The sequence below is a fragment of the Acromyrmex echinatior genome, unplaced genomic scaffold (genome assembly GCF_024713525.1).
Source record: "Acromyrmex echinatior isolate Ae372 unplaced genomic scaffold, ASM2471352v2 Scaffold23, whole genome shotgun sequence".
NCBI lineage: Eukaryota > Metazoa > Arthropoda > Insecta > Hymenoptera > Formicidae > Acromyrmex > Acromyrmex echinatior.
The window spans coordinates 155,319-179,026 of NW_028259057.1; the positions used below are offsets into that span (position 1 = coordinate 155,319).

The 23,708-nt window shown below is 33.7% G+C and overlaps 2 protein-coding genes across 12 annotated transcripts in view; one reads left to right on the top strand and one right to left on the bottom strand.

Annotated features, from left to right (window-relative positions):
• LOC105146661 (uncharacterized) overlaps positions 1 to 19,137 on the bottom strand; it is a 157,417-nt gene extending 138,280 nt beyond the window's left edge. For 2 of the 10 annotated variants that reach the window (XR_015548386.1, XM_087416472.1), the window contains exons 1-3: positions 18,139 to 19,137; positions 10,511 to 10,610; positions 9,353 to 9,460 (exon numbers count right to left, since the gene is read on the bottom strand). Coding sequence is in view for 9 of the 10 variants with exons in the window: in XM_087416472.1 (XP_087272598.1) it covers positions 9,353 to 9,460; positions 10,511 to 10,610; positions 18,139 to 18,908 (978 nt within the window). In the remaining variant the exon portion in view is untranslated. Of the gene's footprint in view, positions 1 to 3,238; positions 8,167 to 9,130; positions 9,274 to 9,352; positions 9,461 to 10,510; positions 10,611 to 18,138 lie in introns of those variants that run through there. The other 8 variants (XM_087416476.1, XM_087416477.1, XM_087416478.1 and 5 more) reach the window with 6 other exon arrangements.
• The window catches only part of LOC105151168 (uncharacterized), a 212,709-nt gene that overhangs the window by 69,114 nt on the left and 119,887 nt on the right, over positions 1 to 23,708 (top strand). The window contains exon 1 of one of the 2 annotated variants that reach the window (XR_015548388.1): positions 19,580 to 19,671. The exons of the other annotated variant lie outside the window; for it this stretch is intronic. The gene's annotated coding sequence lies outside the window, so the exon portion shown is untranslated. Of the gene's footprint in view, positions 1 to 19,579; positions 19,672 to 23,708 lie in introns of those variants that run through there. 2 annotated transcript variants of the gene reach the window in all.

Genomic DNA, 23,708 nt, shown 5'->3' on the forward strand with positions numbered 1-23,708 from the left:
AATGGGCAAAAACACATCTCACGTGGAACTTCCATTTGGCACATCTTGACAACTACCGCATTCGCGTTCTCGCTATGGGCAGCGAATTCGTCTTTAACGTTCCAACGCAAAACGTTAAATCCCGACATCTTAATATCTTATCGTAGTGGCACACACACGTACGCTAATTGTAAACGTAGCGAGGAAATTTGCTCCGCCTTGTTCGATGGACCTGGTGGAGTACTCGCTCACGCGTTCTATCCTTCAAATGTTGTTAATTACAGCGCTGAAATACACGTGGATGCTGCAGAACTATGGCATATATATATAATCGAAAAATCTACTAGTAACAAGGATTATCTGCTTAATACGTTAACGCATGAAATTGGATACGCATTGGGATTAACACACAGTTCGCATGAAGATTCCATAATGTTCGCATATGTCACTGCTAGGAATAAAGATAAAATCGTTAGACTCAACATAGAGGACATTTTAGTCATTCAACAACTCTATGGAGATAAAAATTCAAAACCAGCAACTACACAACCATCACCAACGTCAACAACAACAACACCACCAAGTACCGAAATTACAACAGATAAACCCGACTACATAGACTTCTTACGTGACTATCATTTTGGGATTGTCACGGTAAAGAGATTCCGCTTTCACCGGACATCTGGAGAGAGCTTCTCGAACAAAAACACGTCATTTTGTCCCTTTTGCAGTACGACGAAAATAATAAAGGAATACGTGCGCCGTCACCAATGTACGTTGGAAATCTAACGTTACGCTTCGGACTAATTAATAATCTACCAATACTGCGTCTAGAAACAAGTACAGCTCGTCTATCCATGTCGAAAAGTACTGTACTTAATATATTTAATCTCGAACACTGTGTGAATCGTCTCATTTCCTCTCTAACCGTAATGACCGATAACGTCGATAAAAAATTTTCACGACTTCTTGCTATCGCGTCCACTGTTACGAAATCTGCGAACGTGCTAAAAACGATGTACGATAACGATTCCTTCGATCGCAACGACATACTCGATTGTGAGTTGATCGCTTTGATTTTCGGAGAACGTTAATTGTATATATATATATCAATTAATGCTAGCAATGAACCTATACGTTTTTACAATATGTGAAATTATTTTGTACTGTACTTAATATATATTTAATTTCAAACACTGTGTAATCGCGTCGTCTCATTTTTCCTCTCTAATCTACCTATGTATTCCTATCTATTTTATATACAAGTTTATCAGAGAAAAAAGAAACTCGCGCTAACGCAAACTTAATAGGAAAAAAATAGCAAAAAAGGAAGACGGAAACGGATGTGGACTCGTACTATATATATATATAATTACTCGCACTAAACGAGCGTTAGTAATGAAAAAAACGTGTGAGCTTATGTTTCTTCATTCGTTATTTTGTCGAAATTGATAAAAAGAAGTATGGCGGACCGTGCGAACATTGACGCCGTAGTCAATTATATTAGAAACGTGAACGCGGAACAATTCGAAAACGTTATAGACGAAATGTTCGAGGAAATTGATTTTAACGTAGATGAAAATTCCAACGATTCCGGTTACGTTAGTGATTTTAGCGAACACGCTTTTTAAGGATGCGGTGAAAAAATTTAAACGTTGGTGCGAGCGAGAGCAACTTGATGGGAGCGAGAACTACAGTCCGTATCTTTAAGGAGGTAAGATTATATTATTATATTATATTTACAGCGAGTGAGAAATGCGTTGGTACGAGCGAGAGCGACAGGGGAAGAAACATATGTAAAACTGCGTGACGGATTTCGCTATTCTTTTTTTATTACTTTTTTTTTTATTAAACTAACAACGATCGAACGCAACGAAAACGTTGGTGCGAGCGAGAACGACAAACAAAACGTAACGTTGGTGCGAGCGAGAGCGACAGCGCGCACGCGGGAAGAAAAACGCGCGAATCCCCTCAGTCGCTCGCCCACTCTCAAGCTCGCCGGATCGTCGTCGTCGCGACGCGTCACGCCGTGACGTCACCAGCTCACACACACATGCGCCCGTGGGGACGGGGGCCGGGGAGGAAAACCGCGAGAGGTGGTGGGAGGCCATAGCAGCTCGCTCATTGGCTGCCCCCCCGCACCACAATACCCCTCTCGCCCAGTTTTCCTCCCGGCCCCTCACCCCGCGACTTGCCCCATGGCTTAGAATATATTAGGTGTTGGAATTAATTCGTAGCGTTTTACAAGTGATGGGAAGTACTTTCATTAATGTATTTTTTAATGCTCATGTGAAATAAATAACATTCTTTCATTAAAAAACGCTACGAATTAATTCCAACACCTAATACATAGATATGCTACTCATATTTATTTTTTTAAAAATCTGTAGAAGATTTTCATCGCAAAGTTAATTTAAAATGTTATTTCGGTAAGGCTTGGTATAAGAGTTTATGTGTCAAGCTGAAATTTGGAAGGTGAATATTTCCATTTCGGCACCGCTATGATCTTTGAAATTTTAATATATAGATAAAATTATTTTAAACATAATTTCAAATTTCAAAAAAATCTATAGAAACTCAATTTATCAGAGAAATGTTTTAATTAAAATCAAAGTGAATAAAATAACACAAAGTATAATTAAAACGCTACTAATAAAATCATTTGTTTCTTCAAAGTTTCTCCTTGTACAGAGTGCTTCCGAGAGGTACAGATCAGTAAGTCGAGTTGCTTATCTGCCTATAGGCAGAGGTACGCTTTATTAATAATACAGAATAAGATTAGATCGCAAGTCCGGCGGGGAATGAGACAAAAGAAATTGAATTTTACATTTTTTTATAAATGTAATTAATAAATATTAAATTAATAAATATTTAAAAATATGTAATTATAATTTATAATTATATATTTTTAAATATTTATCAAATTTTATTTCTGTTAGATTAAGTCAGATATTATTTATATTATTATATTATATATATTTTATATCATATTACTGAATTTTACATTATACTAGAATGTAAAATTCCATTTCTCTTAATAATTCTTGCCTACCAGAAATCATTCAATGATTGTTATAAATTTATATCGAGAAGTTCCTAGAATAATTAACACATTTTGTCATAATAATTCTTGCCTACCAAACCATTTAATAATTGTTACAAATTTACATCGAGAAGTTTCTATAATAGACTTGCAACACTTTTTTTTATGAATTTCAGAATTCAGTTTTGCATGTATTGGGAGTATAAATTAGTTCCGTTTTTTTGTGTTCAAAAATGCATTTATTTCAAAACAAAATGAACAGATTAATTAAAGTATTGTCCATCGCTGGCTACTACTTTTTCCCATTTCTCAGGCAATTTTCGAATTCCATCTCGAAAAAATCACTCGTCTTTGGAGGCTATCCAATTTTGGAGAAGTGAACCGGTGACTTGCTAAATCGTGTTATATTCTTCGGAACAATCAGTAATCAGAAGGAGCAATGTCCGGAGAATACGGCGGGTGCGGTAAAACATCCCATTTGAGCGTTTCCAAATATTTTTTTACGACTTTTGCGACATAAGGCCGAGCGTTGTCATGAAGAAAAATAACTTTATTATGTCTTTGCTCGTATTCCGGCCGCTTTTCTTGCAATGCACGGCTCAAACGAATCAATCGTAGCCGATACCGATCGCTCGTAATGGAATCGCCAGGTTTCAGCAGCTCATAGTAAACAATCCTTTTGGTCCCACCAGATACAGAGCATGATCTTCGAACCATGAATGTTCGGCTTTGTTGTTGATGTTGAGGTGATGATGTTGAGCAATGATTGACCGGGCTTAGCGTAGTATTTTTTCTTCTTGGGATTGTCGTAGAATATTCTCTTCTCATCTCCAGTCACAATCCGATGCAAAAAACCTTTTCTTTGTTGTCTGTGAATCAGCTGTTCGCAAATGAAAAATCGCCTTTCAATATCTCTCGGTTTCAGTTCATAAGGCACTCAATTTCCTTGTGTTTGAATTATTCCCATGGCTCTCAATCGTGCAGAAACGGCTTGTTGAGTTACTCCCAATGATTCTGCAAGCTCCTCTTGCGTTTGAGTCTGACCTTCTTCGAGTAATACCTTTAATTCTTTGTCTTCGAATTTTTGTGGTTGTCCAGAGCGAGGCTTGTCTTCAACGCTGAAATCTCCATCCTTGAAACGTCGAAACCATTCCCTACATGATTTATCAGTTGGAGCAATGTCACCATAAACTTCGACAAGCATTTGATGGGCTTCAGCTGCACTTTTCTTCCAATTAAAGCAGAAAATTAGAACCTCCCGCAAATGCTGCTTGGTTAACACAAAATTCGACATTTCGAACACAGTAAAAATCAAGGTTTTTGTATGAAACTCAAAGCGATATAAACTGAATATTATTAGCAGATGTCTAACCTCTCTGAAAACGCGAAAATCAGCTGTCACTATGAACCATTCACAACAGCCGGAGCTATCTTTTGGAAAACGGACCGAACTAATTTGTACTCCCAATAGAATGATTGAACGTAAATGGTTAAATTCATAAGTAAGAACGAATCACTCGATGAGCAAACAGCATACCCATCGAAAAAAAAGTATTCCAATCTTTCTATGATCTTTCTGTATACATTTATTACATAAAAACTCGTTCTCGTCGAAGCCAATTGTGTCGGTTTATTTCCTTCTTAATAGAAGAAAAAGAAGACTATATGTCAATTAATAGCATAATCGGCTTTGGTGAAGATGAATTTCTATAATATTATATAAATATAACAAATAAATAACAATTTCATATCTATGATGTCATAGTGGCAAATTTTGCATTAATAAATGTTACATACGTATTTTATCTCAATACGTGATTGTCATACGTATGTATGTCAAACTATATATGTTGCCGTTTTGTATTTAGAACATGTCACTGTTATGTAACTACGATATGCAAAATAGAACGACAAATTTGAGAACATTTTCCGCAAATTTATGTAATAATTTTTGATATAACTGTTACCCAAGTAGCACAGCAGCACTTGTAAAGCGCTAAAAAAAAAGATTACATGCGCTTTTTTAACGTTTTATCAATGCTTTGTAAGCGCTATGTACTATTTGATTCCAAAAAATTATGATATTACATGTTTATAGGATATTATATGATTATTCGTACTCTTTTTCTTGAACATGTACTTTTTTTTCGGATGTCCAGACGGGTTTTCAATGTGTACTCTTTTTTGTATTACTTTTGGAACTTGGGAGCGAGAGAGGGGGTCGGATGTTATTAATTCACTATGACACATGAAAATGTCAGAGTGATCAGACGTCCAATTTTTTCTGAACATGTATTCTTTTTTTTAAAACGTCTGACGGCGTTCGGTCTGGTTTTTAGCATTCGGGTATACTCATTTTGAGAGAGAGAGAAAGAGAGAGGGGGGGGAGACCGGAAATTATTAAGATCATTACACATAAAATACTTATTATGTAATAGAATTTAAAAATTATTAGGTTATATTATTATATTATATTAAAGTTATTTTTTTGCTAATAGATACTAAATACATGTTTTCATGTTATTGGGACTTATAAATGTACTCTTTTTCTTTTACTTTTGAGTTCAAAGATACAACTTATTTTGTACTATACTTTACCTAAAATGTCCTCCTTTTTATCCTACTTTCGAATTTTAGTTTCCTACTTTCGTATTACTTTTCAATCAGAAATGTCCTGGTTTAGGAAGTTTAGATTAGATCTAATCGTCCTACGTGTTTGAGATGTATTTGTGTTTGTTGAGCAATGACTAAGCGAGAATTTGAATTGAACTTTTTGACTAAATACTGCATTGACTATTTGGCTGCATTGTCCAACTTCGCCAATCTCTGTACAGTCCAGATATAGCCCTGTGTGACTTCTAGTTATTTCATAAGTTGAAAAATCCGTTGAAGGGAAAAAAATTAGAAGTTAAAATGCAACGCTTAGAGTTTTCGACGATCACATAATTGCACGTTGCCGATTGAACAGCTGTTGGATCGTGTCGCTTGATGGGAGTACTCTTCAAAGTTCTGTCTAAATATTGAATGCCTGTTTTTCACAAGAAGGAGAAAGAGTGTGAAAAGGGCGCGACGGGAGGATGAAAGAAGGGAGAGAGGGAAGGGGAAAGAGGGAGGGAAGGGAGAGAGAGAAAGAGAGAGAGAGAGAGAGAGAGAGAGAGAGAGAGAGAGAGAGAGAGAGAGAGAGGACAAAGATATATGCAGATATTTGGAGCAGATCTCATACGGATTACCGTTCAAAAACATGTCTTATCATATTTTTATTAATAATTCTATTTTTCATTCATAAAATATAAAATTATTATTATGATACATACTCTCTTATTTTTTATAATCACAATTATACTATCACAAAGTGTTCAATATAAAATCATGAATTGCCAAAAAATAATTAATAAATTATTAATAAATAAATTTCTCAAAAAGATAATCAAGTAAGTTAAAAATATATTAATTTCAAATTTTTAGTTAGCATCTATAAACATTTAAATATCACGACTAACAATAAAAAAAAATTGAAGTAATATATTTGCAGAAATTAAATGCCAGATTAAACATAAGTCTTTCATTAATGATTGAAAAAAGAATCGACAAAATGCCGATAGAGTTTGTCTTATGTTATCAAAACTCAAGGAGATTAAGATTAAAGTTAAAAATCAGAGAAAAGCTAAATTCTTTTTCCTAATTTTATACTCAAACAAATATTCTGTGGTTCTAATTAATGTCATAGGATTTTTCATTTATATACGACCTCAAAGAGATACTACAAAGAAGATCTACAAAGTAAAGGAGTTTCGTATAAGCATAAAATGCTGGATTTAGGATTGCAATTCTTTCAATGCTAGAAAAATGTCTTACTCGTACTGGCATGCATGCGTAGCTACGATAACACGTAAATGATGAACTTTTAACGAATAAGCGTGCTGCTGGTATCGTTTGTATATTCTCTTATTTCAAAAGGCTATTTGAGTTATTGTAATAGAATTTTCTATAAAAAAATTTGTTTTTGATCATGTGTCCTCATTTTTATAGACGAATACGTATTATAAATACAAGCGTCTGATTCATGTAAGATTTTTTGCTTAGAGGAAATGCTAAGAGGAATTTTCCGCTTATCGGCAGAATATTTTTTTGTGTAATGAAAACGTATAACAAATAAAAATATATATTGTGTGCAACTGTTTATGTTTCTTTTTTATGTTACAAAATTTTCATAAAAAGAGAGAATATGTTGAAACTTTTTAATGTATGTTGTCAGAAAAAGTGTACGACGATGTTAAAAAAGGTCAATTTACCCTCGGAATGCAAAATTACAATTAATATTTAAAAATTAATACATTAAAACGTTATTAACGAATTAAAACGTTCATAATGCTAAACAACAATAGATTTTAGATTTTAAACGTTTATATATACGAGGTCTGTTCAAAAAGTATCCCGAATTTTGAATTTCCGCGGGTTACGTATATTCGATTTTCGATTTTTTTGTGGTGTTATGTTGGTACTCATGTCTCTCACTTATGCCGACAAGTTCGGCTATTTTGAATGTTCAGTTAATTTTTGACAGCTGCTTTGCTGCACGTGTTTTGGCTCGTCTTCGATTTTTGCCTATTCCAAAAAATGGATCAAATAATCTGTATCAAATTTTGTGTGAAAAACAAAATTAAGTGCGCGGACGCATTCCGAATGTTGACTGTGGCATATGGTGAAGCTACCTTGGACCGAAGCATCGGTACCATTTATCGGTGGTACAAAATGTTCTCAGAGGGCCGAGAAGATGTGAACGACGAAGAGCGTGCCGGACGCCCGAGCACGTCAACAACAGACGAAAACATTGATGAAGTGAAGAAAATAGTATTGGCCAATCGTTGAATCATCGTTAGAGAAGTTGCTGAGGACCTAAACATATCGATTGACTCATGCCATTCGATTTTTACCAATGATTTGGGCATGATGATAACGCCCCTGCTCACACATCGTTGCTTGTGCGCGAATTTTTGGCCAAAAACAACACACTAATGATGTTGCAGCCACCGTATTCCCCAGATCTGGCCCCCTGTGACTTTTTCTTGTTCCCGAAATTGAAGAGGCCCATGAAAGGACGACGCTACGCTATTGAGGAGATAAAGACGGCATCGACGGAGGAGCTGAACAAGATCACAAAAAATGATTTTTTAAAGTGCTTCGAGGATTGGAAAAAACGTTGGCACAAGTGTATAATATCTGATGGGGATTACTTTGAAGGGGACAAAATAGATATTCATGAATAAATAAATAATTTTTGAAAAAACACAAAATTCGCGATAGTTTTTGAACAGACCTCGTATATATATAATATATATATATATATATATATATATATATATATATATACGTATATATAGGTGTACAAATAAGTTTCCGCCGTTTGACAAAAGATGGCGCCACTAGCAAGCTATGGTTAAAATTGTCTGATGTAAAACATTATATCGTAAGGTTGGACATCTGTCAACAACATAACCCTGAAACACTAGCGATTTTGTATCAGCATCATATTTTTTTTTGTGCGAAAATGCCGAGTTTTGAGCCGAATAAGCGTTATTTGCGGGAACTTTTGATTTACTTCTTTAATTTGAAGAAATCTGCAGCTGAGGCTCATCGATTGCTTGTAGAAGCATATGGTGAGGCTGCCTTAAGTGAGAGAAGTGTCCTGAATGGTTTCAAAAATTTAAGAACGGTAAATTTGACATCGAAGACAAAGAACGTAGCGGAAGGTCGAAAGTGTACGAAGACGCGGAATTGGAAGCATTATTGAATGAAGATTCGTTGCCAAACGCAAAAAGAACTTGCACTTACATTAGGAGCGACTCAACAAGCAATTTCACATCAATAAATGCTTAATTTTTAATAAAAAACGGCGGAAACTTATTTGTACACCTAATATATATATATTATATATATATATATATATATATATATATATATGATAATTTTAATATTTCTAACAAATTAAAATTTTTAGAAAGTCAGAACCAAATTTTGCATCTCAAAAACTACAAAAAAATTACATTTGCTAGAAGTAAAAATTGGCATCTTTTTATTGACATCTTACTTTTATTGTCATTTAGAAAATTTTTAATTCTTCTTCTTTAGTCCACTATTTTATTTGTGTTTTTATCGTACGACAAATTTTTCAAGCATAAAGTTGATTGACTATAAAAGAATTGGCTATAGAGAGATTCGAAGATCTCTTTGTCCTGCACATATTTGTTGTACTACAAAAATGTAAGTAAAGTGCACGCTTAGATGTAAATTAAAACCAAAATAGTATTATTGATAAATTATAAAATTTACCGCATCTAATAATTGTTGCACACAGGAGCACAAGATATAAAGTTGCACTGAAGCACCTGATGTGTACATGGCAATCGAAATTGCTTCCCCGAACGTTGTGGATGTAACCTGAAAGAAAATGTATTAGTTATTAAATCATAATTAATACAATTTAGTAATTATTTTTAAATATTTTTTTTGTCTAAAATCAATTTCTAAAAAGGAGAGGAAAAGTAATTATTTAGATTAAGGCACATCCCGCCAATGATCTTAACTTCGATATATATTATCAATGTCATGGCTCTGAGTGACCTCCGACAGATTTTAGATAACGTTCTTCGTTAAAAAGTTATTAACAAAAAAATTCAATTATATAACATGAGAAATCCTTGCTTTAAAATATGTTCGCTATTCATGCACTGTAGGAGGGGTGAGAGTCGCTTCGGGTGAAAATCGTGCGCCCTTTTGTAGGGAGGAAAGGGGAGTGAGAGTTGAAAGTGAAAATCGTGTGCCCCTTTACAGGAGGGGGAAGGTATGAGAGTCGCTTCAGATGAAAATTATGCGCCCCTTTGCAGAGGCGGAGGGGAGCGAGGATCACTTCAGACGAAGTGCTAAAAGAAAATTATAATTTATGATAATTATAGTATTTATATGAGATATTGTATATATTTATTCTTGTACCCGAACAACTTTCACTCGAAGCGACTCTCACTCCCTCTCCCCCTGCAAAGAAACGCATGACTTTCACCTTCGACTCTCACCTCCCTACAGTGCACGAATAGCAAGCATATTTTAAAGCAGAGAATTCGTGTTACATAGTTGAACTTTCTTTCTTAATAATTTTTTAATGAAGGACGACCACTACCTAAACCTGTCGGAGGTCACTCAGAGCCATGACTTTGATAACATATGTCGAAGTCAAAGTCATCGGCGGGATATCCTTTAATCTAAACAATTACCGAAAGGAGGAAGGGAGGGAGGGAGGGAGAGAGAGAGAGTGAGAGAGAGGAAGGGAGGGAGAGAGAGAGTGAGAGAGAGAGAGAGAGAGTGAGAGAGAGAGTGAGAGAGAGAGAGAGAGAGAGAGAGAGAGAGAGAGAGAAAGAAGAGAGAGAGAAAGAAGAGAGAGAGAAAGAAGAGAGAGATAAGAGAGGGGCAATTAGATAACAAATTATTACTCACGCTGCTAAACATGATTCCAATAAAGCAGAATCGAAAGACACTCATTACATACATTAAACTAAAGTTTAAAGACAGCAGTTCCTTTAGCAATAAAGTTAAGCTAAAAAAAATGTATATATAATTATAACGCCATGGAATAATATAAAGATAATTACACAAATTTCAGTATAAATCTTAAAAGCAAATATAAAATTTAATCAGATAAATAATTTAAATATATAAGACAAATAATTTAAATATATAAGAATATGTAGTAATAATTTGTCATAATTGTTATATTTTTGTATATTATATAATACAAAAATATGAAAAAACATAATAATTCATTACCCATACAGCAAGTAACGTTGAATCAATATCTCAGAAACATTGAATTACAACATTGCGAACATTGCAGTAACATCGCGAAATATAGATTCAATGTCGAAGAGATGTTGCAGAATCGTCTAATGTCCGTTGAATTGCAATGTTTATGAGTTGTTGCAATTCATGCGACAGTGTATTAATTAATTAAATTTTGTTATTAAAATAAGTATTGTTGATTGACATATTCCAGAACACACACAATTATTGAAAAATAATTTTTAAAAAAACGCTTTCTCATTTGGGAATTAATTTCCTTATTTTCCTAAGCGATCACCCATCCGAATCTGTACCTCCACATGGTATATTATATTTGACTTCTGCGATCGTACTGCGATCGGGAACTGCTACTTCGATGATCTATGAATACTGAATGTGGATGTATAATTGTAACGTGTAGCTATATGTACAAAGACCACGAGTTGACATCGTGCATCAGACAAACAAATAATATCACACGCACGAGTACTCTGCACGCGGTCGCTTCTCGCGTAAACATATAGATATCGTTAAATAGAAATGAGTTTCGTCAAATATCAATTTAAATGATTTAAATTTTCTGTTTACATGACATTCTGTTTTTGTTCATTTTTTACAAAATAAAATAGATATTGATACAATATATAATTTATTCAATGTTATTTCAATGTTGCAGCAACATTAATCAATGTGGAAAAACTAATAAAAATTCAATTAGTGATCTAATTTGTTCAATATTGTTTCAATATTGTTTGCAGCAACATTAACAATCAATATTGAAGAATCAATATAGATGTAACGCTGATAAAACATTGACACTTCAACATTCAACATTGCAATATCTCAGCAACATTCTTTCAACATTCTGTGCTGTATGAGATATGTATATGATGCAGGGTGTTGGATAATTAACGATAAAACTCTCACATAGAGGCAGAATGGATTAAACTGAAATGAAATATCCTTTATCATTTTTTGCAATAATTAACGAGTTATTAATTTATGAAAATGGTCAAAATTGCCCGTCCTAACGCCAAATACAAGCGCGCGGCAAGATAAGACCATCCAAAGAGACACACGTTCTTCATCGATAAGCACGTTGTTTACAAATGACATTGATATTAACGTGCCTAGCGATACAAGGCAAACGTACGCATATGTGTGAAGTTGTCCTCGTACTTTTCGAATTTTATAATTTTCTTAATTATGTTGTTGTGCTACGTTTGTTCCAATTTGTGCCGCATACCGCAACTCAATAACATAAATTTTTCACAAAAATAAAAATTCTTTTTTGCTAACTCTGCACTTTTTAAATTTTATAATTTTTTTGATGTACAAACGTAGCACAACACAGTACAGTAAAGAAAATTACACAATTCGAAAAATGCGGGACCAACTTCACACACATAACGCGTACCTCGTTGAACGGTCTTATCTCATCGCGCGTTTGTATTTAACGGTAAGCCGGGCAAATTTGTCTATTTTTAAATAACTCGTTAACTATTGCGAAAAATGCAAAATGGTAGAGAACTTTTCTTTTCAATTTTGCTCTTATGCAAAAGTTTAATTGTTAATTATCAAATTGTATATGCAGAATGTCCTGTAATTTTTAGCGAAGCGCTCTTTTGTAGATAGAGTGAACTAAATCGAAAAGTCTTTTTTGCAATTTTTGATGTAATTATCGATATTACTTTATGAAAATAATCCAGCCTACCGTCAAATGTAAGCGGGCAGCGAGATAAGATCGCCCAGTGAGGCGTGCTGGAATTTGCCGTTGCTAAACATGTTAATGCCAATGTCACTTACACAAATAACCTGCCTAGCAAACAGTAGCGATGGCAAACGCGCACCTTACTGGGAGGTCTTATCTCGTCACTTATTTATATTTAACGATAGGCCGGGCGAATTTGACTATTTTTATAAATCAGGGCTCGGCACGATTTGCACTTCTCGGTCGATTTTCGATTCGGCTCCATCTCTCGCTACTCCCCTCATCTCATTGTCCTGTGCGCTGTCCAAATGTCGCTCGACGCTTAGGAGCATATAAAAGTACAATTTCATGCAGCATCAAAACGCTAGTTCTCTCCACTCTGCATGACCCCCTACAAGCCGTTTTGCGGCTTGAAGTTTGGAGAGGTCCAACTGCAGCAGAAAGTAGTTAGCAGACGACGCAAACGTTTTGTTCATAGAATCGGACGAAACTAACCGTTTTAACTACTTTTCTAACCTTTTTAGCTACTAATATATAGCTAAATATTATTTGAGTAGTTTAAACTCGTTCTTAATTATCAGTTTTAGTTTAAGAAACTACTCCTGAATAGTCGCGGCAGCCATGTTGGAATCGTGACGTCAGAAGCGAGGAATAACACGTAAATTTATACTGCAAGCCATTTGTAAATAAAGACAATTTGGATAAATCTAAATGACGAGATTGCTTTCAAATACCTGTAAAAATAGGCAGAAATTGTTTTTTTCTCTCTTCATAGTCAGTAAATAGTCGTAAAAGACAGATAAAGTGAGCCTAATTTTGAACAGAAACACATGGTTTGAACAGCTGTTGAAATATACACTTTTACGTATCAAATTCCAAGATAATTATAATTCTTGCTCATTTTTAGGACTTTCATAAGTACGAGACACGTCACATTTTCACAATTAAGCAAATAATAACGAAATGGCATGCAGCACAACGACGTTTCGTCGTCAAAACTTACTTTCCCATGCCTATAAGTTCAGCCATTTATCGTGGCGAGACGCTGTAACACATACACAAATATGAGCCCATGTACATGTGCTCGCTTTCGGCGCGCCGAGAGCACATGGGCTTGTGTGTATAACTATCGATTTCGCCACATTTCACCAGGCCACTGACTGATTTTGAATTGCATGCTGACTATTCAAGAGCCTTAAGCAGGAATTAAATGTATAAAATATATTTTATATCAACAATTATAAATCCAGCGGCTAGCGATTTTTCGTTCCATGAAAAGGTAGCTTTAATAGCTGGCGTTTTGTCAATGGTTTCTTTGGAGGGTTTTCTTTGGAACGTACTACACAATAGGGGTAGCCGCTCAACTGTAATTTTCACGTTACGTGAAATTGCGCTTTAACGTTCATAGACATGAGGTTTATCCGCTTTAGGTGCTCACTTCATTCTATTTTTTTTCACTCATTACATAATTAAGAATAAAGCCATGCATAAGATTGAGCATTTATGCATCATTCTATGCTTCATTCTATCTCAGTTATGTAATGAGCGAAAAAAAAATACAATAAAATTTACAGCGCCTAAAGCGGATGGACCTCATGTCTGTGAGCGTTATATATTCCTAAGCGGCATTTGGACTGTGCGCGAGGCATTGAGGTATTGAGAAAAGTAAGACGGAACCGAATCTAAAAAACGGCCAAGAAATGCAAATCGTGTCGAGCTCTGTCATAAATTAATAACTCGTTAACTTAATGCGAAAAATGCAAAATGGTAGAGGACTTTTCTTCTCAATTTAATCCATTCTGCTTTTATATGAGAGTTTTATCATTAATTATCAAGTACCCTATATATACAATGTATTATATATTACAGGATGATTTTAATCGCCCAAAGCGGATATCTCAGAAACTAAAAGAGAAAAAGTTTCATATAAAAGTTGTAGGTTTTCTTAAAAAAAAAAGAAGGTGGAAAGAACAGTTTGTACAATATATGAGGCATTACCAAGATCAGGTTAAGGTCAGGTAAGGTCAACATGAATTTTTTAAATAGAAGAACTACTACTATGTTTTACTGCATATTCTTGTAGTTGAAGTCGAAACGTATTCGAAACGCTATAAAGTATATTTTATATTAAACAATTTTCGAATTATAAAACTTGACACTTATACTGTACTGCTAACGACGTTACCTAAGGTGTACTACGAGGTTACTCAGTAGGATTTAATCTGTTGTGTGTGCGTATATGTATTGAGTGACTATATAGTATACAATCACTGCAGAATATACAAGTATAACTCTTAGGCAGGTGTTCATAGTCGTTCTTATATTCAAGACTGTTTTAAATACAGTCTTAAGATATCTTCTAGATTCATAGTCGAAAAATAAGGTACTTGAATAAAATCAAGTTAAAACTTATCGAAGACGATCTTATTTCAAAACGTCTTGAACAGTCTTAACATGATTCATAAACAAATCTTGTTCAAAATAAGCATAGACTTAAGGCTACTTTTTAGTTATTCATAGTCATTGTAAGACGATTTATTTGACATACATGTATATATTAGGTGTTGGAATTAATTCGTAGCGTTTTACAAGTGATGGGAAGTACTTTCATTAATGTATTTTTTAATGCTCATGTGAAATAAATAACATTCTTTCATTTAAAAACGCTACGAATTAATTCCAACACCTAATATAATAAAATAAGACGGTCTTCGCCAAGGCGTGTTCGAGGTGGACTTAAGCAAAAATTAAAAATATTAAGAAGACCTCGTTCACCTGAAATTTTCATAAAAATACATTGAATAAATGCGTTTTCGCGTAAAAATAAATATTTGATAATTAAATTGATTAAATTGAGATGAAAAAATGTCACTTTGTCCCGCGAACCAAGATATTAAACATCAAAGTTGACGACTATTAAGGTTAGGAAATCTGTCATACTTAAATGTATGATCATGCGTTGTAATCACGTGTGTAGGCAGACAAGATATTTCTCTATTGCCGATTCTTATTTGATGATACGAGTATTAAAAAATTGTATATATTCAATAAAATAATTAAATAAAGATGTTTGTTGGCTCGTTGTTCAAAAATTTGTTGGTAATGCAAACTTATGGCCAAACTTCACACGGGAAATATTTTGACCGAGATTTAACCGATCATAAACGAATATGATTCTTATAAATTTTGCCTATATAAATTGCCTACATAAATACAACATCAGAAGATTTTTTTATATGGCATTTTATGTTTTACATTAAAACAAGCACATATAAAAAATCAGAAACACGAGATCATGATAGATTTACTTATATTTAAATCGTTAGGTAATTATTATTCATTTTAATTAACAAATTTAATAATATTGTATAAAACGTTTGTTACTTTTTTCAAAATTTAGGAATTTGGACAACGGCGAAATCGCGTTTATAATTACAGCATGTATTTTAAAGAAATGCTGAATTTAAACTTTAATTCATATCAAAAAAAATTAAAAAAGTATTAATTTTAAATAACTTAAGCTTCTCTGCTTTAAAACAAATCTGCTTTAAAAACACAAATTTACTGCTTTAAAAATACAAATTATTTTTTTATATTATTTTCAAAGTAGTATTTTAAAAGCAATAAACCACTGCTGTGACAGATTTCCTAACCTAAATAGTCGTCAATTTTAATGATATATTTCGGTTCGCGGAGCAGCGCGACACCTTTTTCTTGTCAAATATTTATTTTTACGCGAAAATACATTGATTGATCAATGTATTTTTATCAAAATTTGAGATGAACGGGATCTTCTTAACATTAATTACCACCTGCAGTACTCCAGGAAAAATACAGACAAGACGGACAAGACAGATCTGTAAAATCCGTTCTTCAACTCTGATAGAAAAATTTTATTGAAATTAATCCTCATTTTGGAACAGCATTTCAGAAAAAATTCAATTTAATTTCAGCGATTTTTTGTTGACAAATTTATTTTTAGCAAAATTTTAATAAAATTTTAAAGAAATTTTAAGAAAAGTTTCTGAAAAGTTTCTACAGAAGTTCAGAGAAATTTCAATTCAATTTCAACGAGTTTTTAGTATGTCAGATGAAAAATTAACTTTCAGTGAAATTTCAATAATTTTTCAATCAACAATTTTGTTAAAATGTTCCAAACATGGAATAATTTCAGTGAAATTTTTTCACCAGGGAACGCACTTCAAGTCGGAATCCATAATCACAATCAAAAGATAATCTAATAACACATTTCATACTTCTCAAATGCAGTGTTTCTATTGGAGAATCTAATCGAAATATTACGAATATCAAATAAGTTTAACTTTAAGACCATTTTCGTCAAGACGACCTTAAATCAAATAAGAATTTCTTAAAAAAAACTTCTTCTCGAAGGTCATTTTATTTTGTGACTATGAATTACGATTTCAAAACAATTGAATAAGACAGTCTTGACCAAGACGACTTTAAGTGCTGCCTTAAGTTTTGACTATGAATACGGGCCTTAGGATTAATAGATTCCAAACGAAAATAAAATAAATCATAAATATGTCTTCTTTTGCTTTTGTCTCTTTCTTGATATATGTATCTATCTTTTAATAAAACTGCGCCTGATCATTGTACGAAATGATACGCCGCATTATCGCGGTGCACAGCCACGAATAGAAGAGAAGCGTTAAATCCAAAGTGAGGGACAAACAGGCGAGAAGTAAAGGAATTTGGGACACGCGGTGCCCGAGTTGGAAGGCGTATATGTTCGTATGGCATGTGTGAAAGAGAGGAAAAGTTACGCTTTTCAATCGACTGTTTGGGATATTGTATTGAGAAACAAAGGAACTTACGTAAATCACGCTAAACGTAAGAAGCAAGAGGATTCATGTTAATCAAGCACCCCAAAGGGTTGAAATTCTCGTTATGTCGTTCATCCTGGATAATACGGGAAAACGCATGTCAGTCAATCCAGTTGATCTGGAACCAGTTGATCATTAAACATAATCAGTCCATGTAATGAATTGAAATAAGAACAGGGTATATGTAATTTTGTAATTTTGACTTCCCTTCCTTTCCTCCGTGCAGTACATACGTATGCACATACGCACACAAAACAGATTAAATCCGATTGAGTAACCTCTGCGTGGTACACCACGTTACCTCGGGTAATGCTAATGTCAGCAGTACAGTGACTATCAAATTGTACTTGACTGTCAACTTAAAAAGTGCTTCAGGGAGAAATACTTTATTAGTATTTGAAAACGTTTCGACTTCACCTACAAAAATATGCAATAAAAATAGTAGTTCCTATTTAAAAAATTCTTATTTAAAAAAGTTAATCTTGACTTGACCTTGATAATGCCTCATATACAAAAACTGTAATTTCCATCTTTTTTCCCAAGAAAACCTACACTTTTATATAAAACTTTTTCCTTTATCTCTCTTAGTTTCTGAAATCCGCCCCATTAAAATGATCCTTGCATACATATACAATATAATCAAATATATTATATTTCTTCATACTTTTTTCTTGTCACAGGAATTGATAGAAGATATTATATACTTAAATAAACTCTGAAATACTCACTATATCACATCATTATGATGTTGACATAGTGCTTTAATTTCTTTTTCTTTTTTCCAATAACGCTCAGGAGAATGTCCTGTTCGAAATTTTTCTTCATTTTTTTCCTGAAGTACCATCGCGATTTTCATCGCTATATATCGATACTGCGCTGTTACCATCAAGACTAAATGCATCATGTATACCTCCACACTGACTTTTTTAACAAACATATATATCATGCAGATCAGTATGAATAGATCTCCTAGTAAAAAGATTCTGAACGAGAATGGCTGTTTGGAGAAAGCAGCAGGCATTCTGTAATCCTCATAACAAAACAGATTCTTCTCGAATATTAATACAAAATGCATAGAGCTCCATCCTATTATCGCCACCACGCCAGAAAACAAGTAAAAATTGAGTGGAATCTTTATCGGTTTTAAAGTCGCTATTACAACGTTCTTCATAGCTTCATCAGCAATATGCAGTATTTCATTCAACTTTCGGATTAATTTGTATGCCAAATTTTTACGAATGCAAATTCGTAGAACCGCAAAGAGTATTTCTATGAAGATTACAATGGTGAGAAGGCCATCCTTAAGAGCTTTCTCCATTGACACGTAGATGCACCCAGGTATCATTGCGATTATCAAAATGAACTCTAATATCCACACAAAAATGCTATATATTTTCCAAAAGGATGAAAAGGATGAGTCGCGGTTGATCATCGGTAAAAGATTGCCCGAGAGCAAATTTAACCGAACATTTAAGGAATTCACATTTTGAAAGTTCATCCTAACGTCAATCGTCGAATTGTGTGACTCTCCGTACCTTGTACTCACTTCGCTTCACGTCTTTCTCGTAATGTTATATCACACGCATATCTCATATTCCTTTTCAAGAAAACATGTGTATCTTTTTTGTCAGTATTCGGAAATAATGGCGTTGTCGATCTCCGCGACGTTCCATTATTCCTTTGAATTTCTACTTGATAACTGGATTTGTATTTATACACGTTGTCACATGACATGCAATATCGTAGTATGTACTTTTCATTACAATTTATAATGTTTTATCTTGTTATTAGTGTCAGAACTTCAATATCGTCAATGATATAGCATATTTCTGAATAAATAACAATATGAAGAAGTCCTCTGTCATCTTCAATTATTATGAACTGTAGAAATTGATAAATAAATGTCTCGATGTCAAGAAATAAAGGTATTCGAGGCAGGACAATCTTTAATATATCTGTTATAGGAAGAAGTATGGTATTCAGAGACCTTCCTCTTAATATATTTATATTCCACACTATTGTATTATACACAACGATGATTATCTTATAGTGCTTTCTTAATTACAAGCACGACTACACGTCGCAGAACTGAGTTGCAAAGAATTCACAATATACAGTGTTGTTTAACACGTACTTTATCTGAATCCTCTCTCATTTTCTATTATCACGACATGTAGAAGTTAATGAATAAATATCAAAATGTTAAAAGAAATTAAGACATTCGATGTACAGGACTGTAATCTTTACTACATCTATCATAGGTCAGAAGCTTTCTTTATAAGTATATCTGTTTCTACACAGTATTTTATACGATGGTTATCTTGAGGTGTTTTCTTTATAATTACAAGCACGCTTATACATCACAGAACTGTGAGTTGCGAATTCCTAGTATATAATGTTTAACGGTTTATAAATAAAAAGGACAAAATAATCTTCTGAGTTACTAAACATGTTAATGTTTTATGAAAATTAATGCAACATGTTCATAATACCTCAGATGGCACACAACGTCCATTAGACGTCTAAATCTTGTTTTTATTCAGTACGAACGTCTATGGACTTAATATGAATGTTTTTAAAACACATTATTTGACATATTAAGAATATTAACATTTGAATGCTTCAAAAATGTCCTTCTTATATGTTTGCATCCTTTTCGTTGTGGAATGGTTATAAAATAACACTTAATAGAAGCTTTGTAGTCACAGTGCGATCTAGAATAAAATTAAAATTGAAATGAAATCATAGTTTCAATGGATGTTTTTTTATAATACTGGTATCGAGAAATTGAAGTTACATTATGAAAAGTTAAATATCAATAGTGATTATGTTTAGAAATAACTTAAGAATCAAATTAATAAAATAAAAAAATAGTAAAGTTGTAAAACAATATTTTAAAGAGCATACACCACTACCAAGATATTGGTAGCGCATGATAAATAGATTTATTAATATCACAAGAACAATTCTACATCAAATATAAATGTTTCGATCTTAATTAGACCATCTTCAATATATATAAATAAATTATTTTGTATATATAAATAAATTATTTTGCCGAGACGCTATTTTCACAATTAGTTTCCAAATTGCTTTAATATGTATCGAATCTTGTCAGTTCCATTGAATTACGTGAAACGCTCGTTACATTATAGATTGTTTACAAATAAAAAAATTAATCCTTTAGGAGATCATATTACAAATAATATCAATTTTATGGAAAAGATTAGTTAGATTCTCAAACGCACAATTTCCAGATTCTAATATAAAAAAAAAAGTTTTTCCTTATTATATAAAATTGTTAAAAGAAATGTTATACATAATATTATACTACATACCTGCATCGAAACAAAAGCTATAGAATCAGATTTGGTGGAAAGAAAAGATTGTCTTAGTTATTGCTATCGATAACTCGATGTGCCCCCTACCCTGAGACCCTACTTATATACCTGAACGTCTCTGGAGAGCTAGAGAGAGTAATCTTGATGTTGCATAGGGGATATGAAATTGAGTATAGGGAAATATATCTCTGATAAGCGCTCTGTGTCACTTTATTTATTTAAGGAACCAGTTTGCTTTTTTATAAAAGTCATTTCGGAGATTAATCTTTTCTGAAAAGATGGCTCAGAGTCTTGAATATTCTCCCAATTTAAATTATTATATGTTCATGGTTTATTTAAGACACTATAGAAGAAGAATTAATTGGTTTCTTAATATCCACCTTATATTCATGTATCCAAGTTTTTAGTTTCCGTTTTGTTTGTCTTACATATGAGGAATTACAATCGAGACAGCTAATTTTGTATATAATATTACATTCTATTTACATTCTATTTCTATTTTATTTCTATTTTATCTAATTTATCTTTACCTAATTTTTTATGAATAGGTTCAAATTATTCATAGGTTTACTATATGCTAAATCAAGATTATTTTTATCAATATAGTTACCTAAAGATTAAAGGTTACCAACAGATTCATCAATGAAATTCATTTATGAATTTCCTGGTAACCTTTAATCTTCACCGTCACAAGGATCAGCCGATCTGACCAAAATAACGCGGCATCCTGTGTCCTCTCGACGCGGAGAATGGGCGTATCGGCGCTTATCACGATTTTTGAGCGATTTCTATTGTTGAATTTCTCAAAATATTATTATTTCTTTTTGCGAGGTTTTTTAGGATTTCATTATCGACGGTTCAGAGCTGTAGTTTGCTTGATAAAGCTTTGTCTCACCTCAAATGATAGCGAAAAAGAAGACGCCCATCGGAGGCACGAGGTCACTTAGGGAAGGAGTAGCACGCAGATGACGCTGCTTTGATTTGTTTTTAATAATGCTCTGATTGTGAATTTGTGATTTTATTATTCAATTCCTCCCAGGCAATTATTAAAAAGGGAGCGACTGTAGCGGTATGAAAGGATGGATCCACTCTTTACCATAAAACAAGCGAGAGACCTCGCTGTCGATGCCGTAAAGGAACCCTGGAAGACGATGTCCGGAGACTCTGAAATCGTCCAAAGGAGGAGTCCTTCAAATCCTAGAGGCACTCCACCCGAATAATACAGAGGAAAGTCTTGCGAGCAGCTGAAAAGGGTGCCAACTACAAGTCATATCACGCGCTCAAGAATAGACAGCACGCGACGCGATTCACAAGGGCTCGCGGAACTCGCGAAATGCTCGTGACCAATCAGGCGCGATATGGCTTATCACGTGGCCTACGGTGCCTGCGTTTCCCCAAAAGGGACCTCAGGTCCGGCACTTGTGCTGTGGCGAGTTTTGGTGCAGGACATGCGTCAAGACACAGGACCTCGCCAGCATTGAAATCGTATGTGTAGGAATCGAATAGCTATAGGAGGATTCCGTAGTGAGACGAGCGTAATGTAACATATTATAAAGCCACCGATTTCTAGATCGGAGGGATCGCAAGTATCCACAAGTATTTTGTTTAGTTTCATTCAGTTTGATATTTTAGTAAGTGACTGCGTCACCTTAGCGAGCGCGCAAAGCGTGATCATGCCATCCTACCCGATGTCGTACAGATTCCGTTAATTACGAGTCAGCTATTTACACTCGCGCCGTGGCCACAGCTAGATTATTTTATATCGTTGCGTTATATTTTTGTATCGCTTCTTACTATCGAGATTGTGTTAAATTTCGAATAATATTCTTGCATATTCTAAACTCGCCATGTTCCGTCGTAACAGTTCTCGTTATTCTCGTGGTCGAGCTCAAGATCGGATTTGTTTACGTGTTAAGCACGGATAACCGCCACTGCGACTGTCATATCCTAATTACCTTCTCTAATTACGATATTAATCGTTCGTAGAGTTATTCTAAAATTTGAAGCTCGTCGAGATAGAAAATCCCTATATCTAATATTGCGTGTTAAGAATATCGTTTGGAGGGGCAATCACACCCTTCCCCCTATTAACGCTTTGTATAATGTATGATTGTTAATTTATCAACCAGCGTACGGAATATTGCAAACTAGTGAGAGCAAATATATATTATCATTTCTTGTTACGAATCCCGTATATTTTATTGCTGCATTGCCCTTCTCCAAGATATCCACCGTTCCCAACCATGAACCGCCCCTTCTACTGTGGCTGAGCAATCGGTTATCAGAACTAAGAGCGTCCGCGATTACGTAGAGATGTGTATTTTGAAACCAAAAAGAATCTAAAATCCGGGCAAGTGAGAATCAGCGTGATAATTAGTAAGCATAAAGTAATTTTTTTCTTTATTCCAAAATATAGTACGTTTCGGCACACTTTTTTTTGTCATCCTCAGCAATTACAAAAATCAAAATTTAATTCCTTGTGTGTCTAAGGAAAATCATCATATTTACAGATGCGACGTTATACAACCTATTAAAAAATTAATGTATTTCATAATCAAATCAAACAAACCAAATTAAAAAATTTTATTATAAAAAACAGTGACTCGTTCAGAACAAGAAAGGAATTCATCTAAACATTAGATAAAAAAAATAGTTTAACAATTTAAATTTCTTAAAACTAATGAAAATCTAATTAGACTAAATCTAAATCTTGTTAGACGCATGTTAATCATAGCTCGAAAGAAATAAGACTGTTACATTATATGTAATAAGTAAAACATGTCAGTCAACAAAGAAAATATAAAAGGAAGAAAAGACAATGTCAATACATAAACAAAAGATCAAATAAGTCAAAAAGATAAAACTATTTGATGTCTTCTAATAATCGAATATAAGTGTGATGTAAACTCTCCATATCTGAACATAAATTGAAACTATTTTGTAACATGCCAATATGG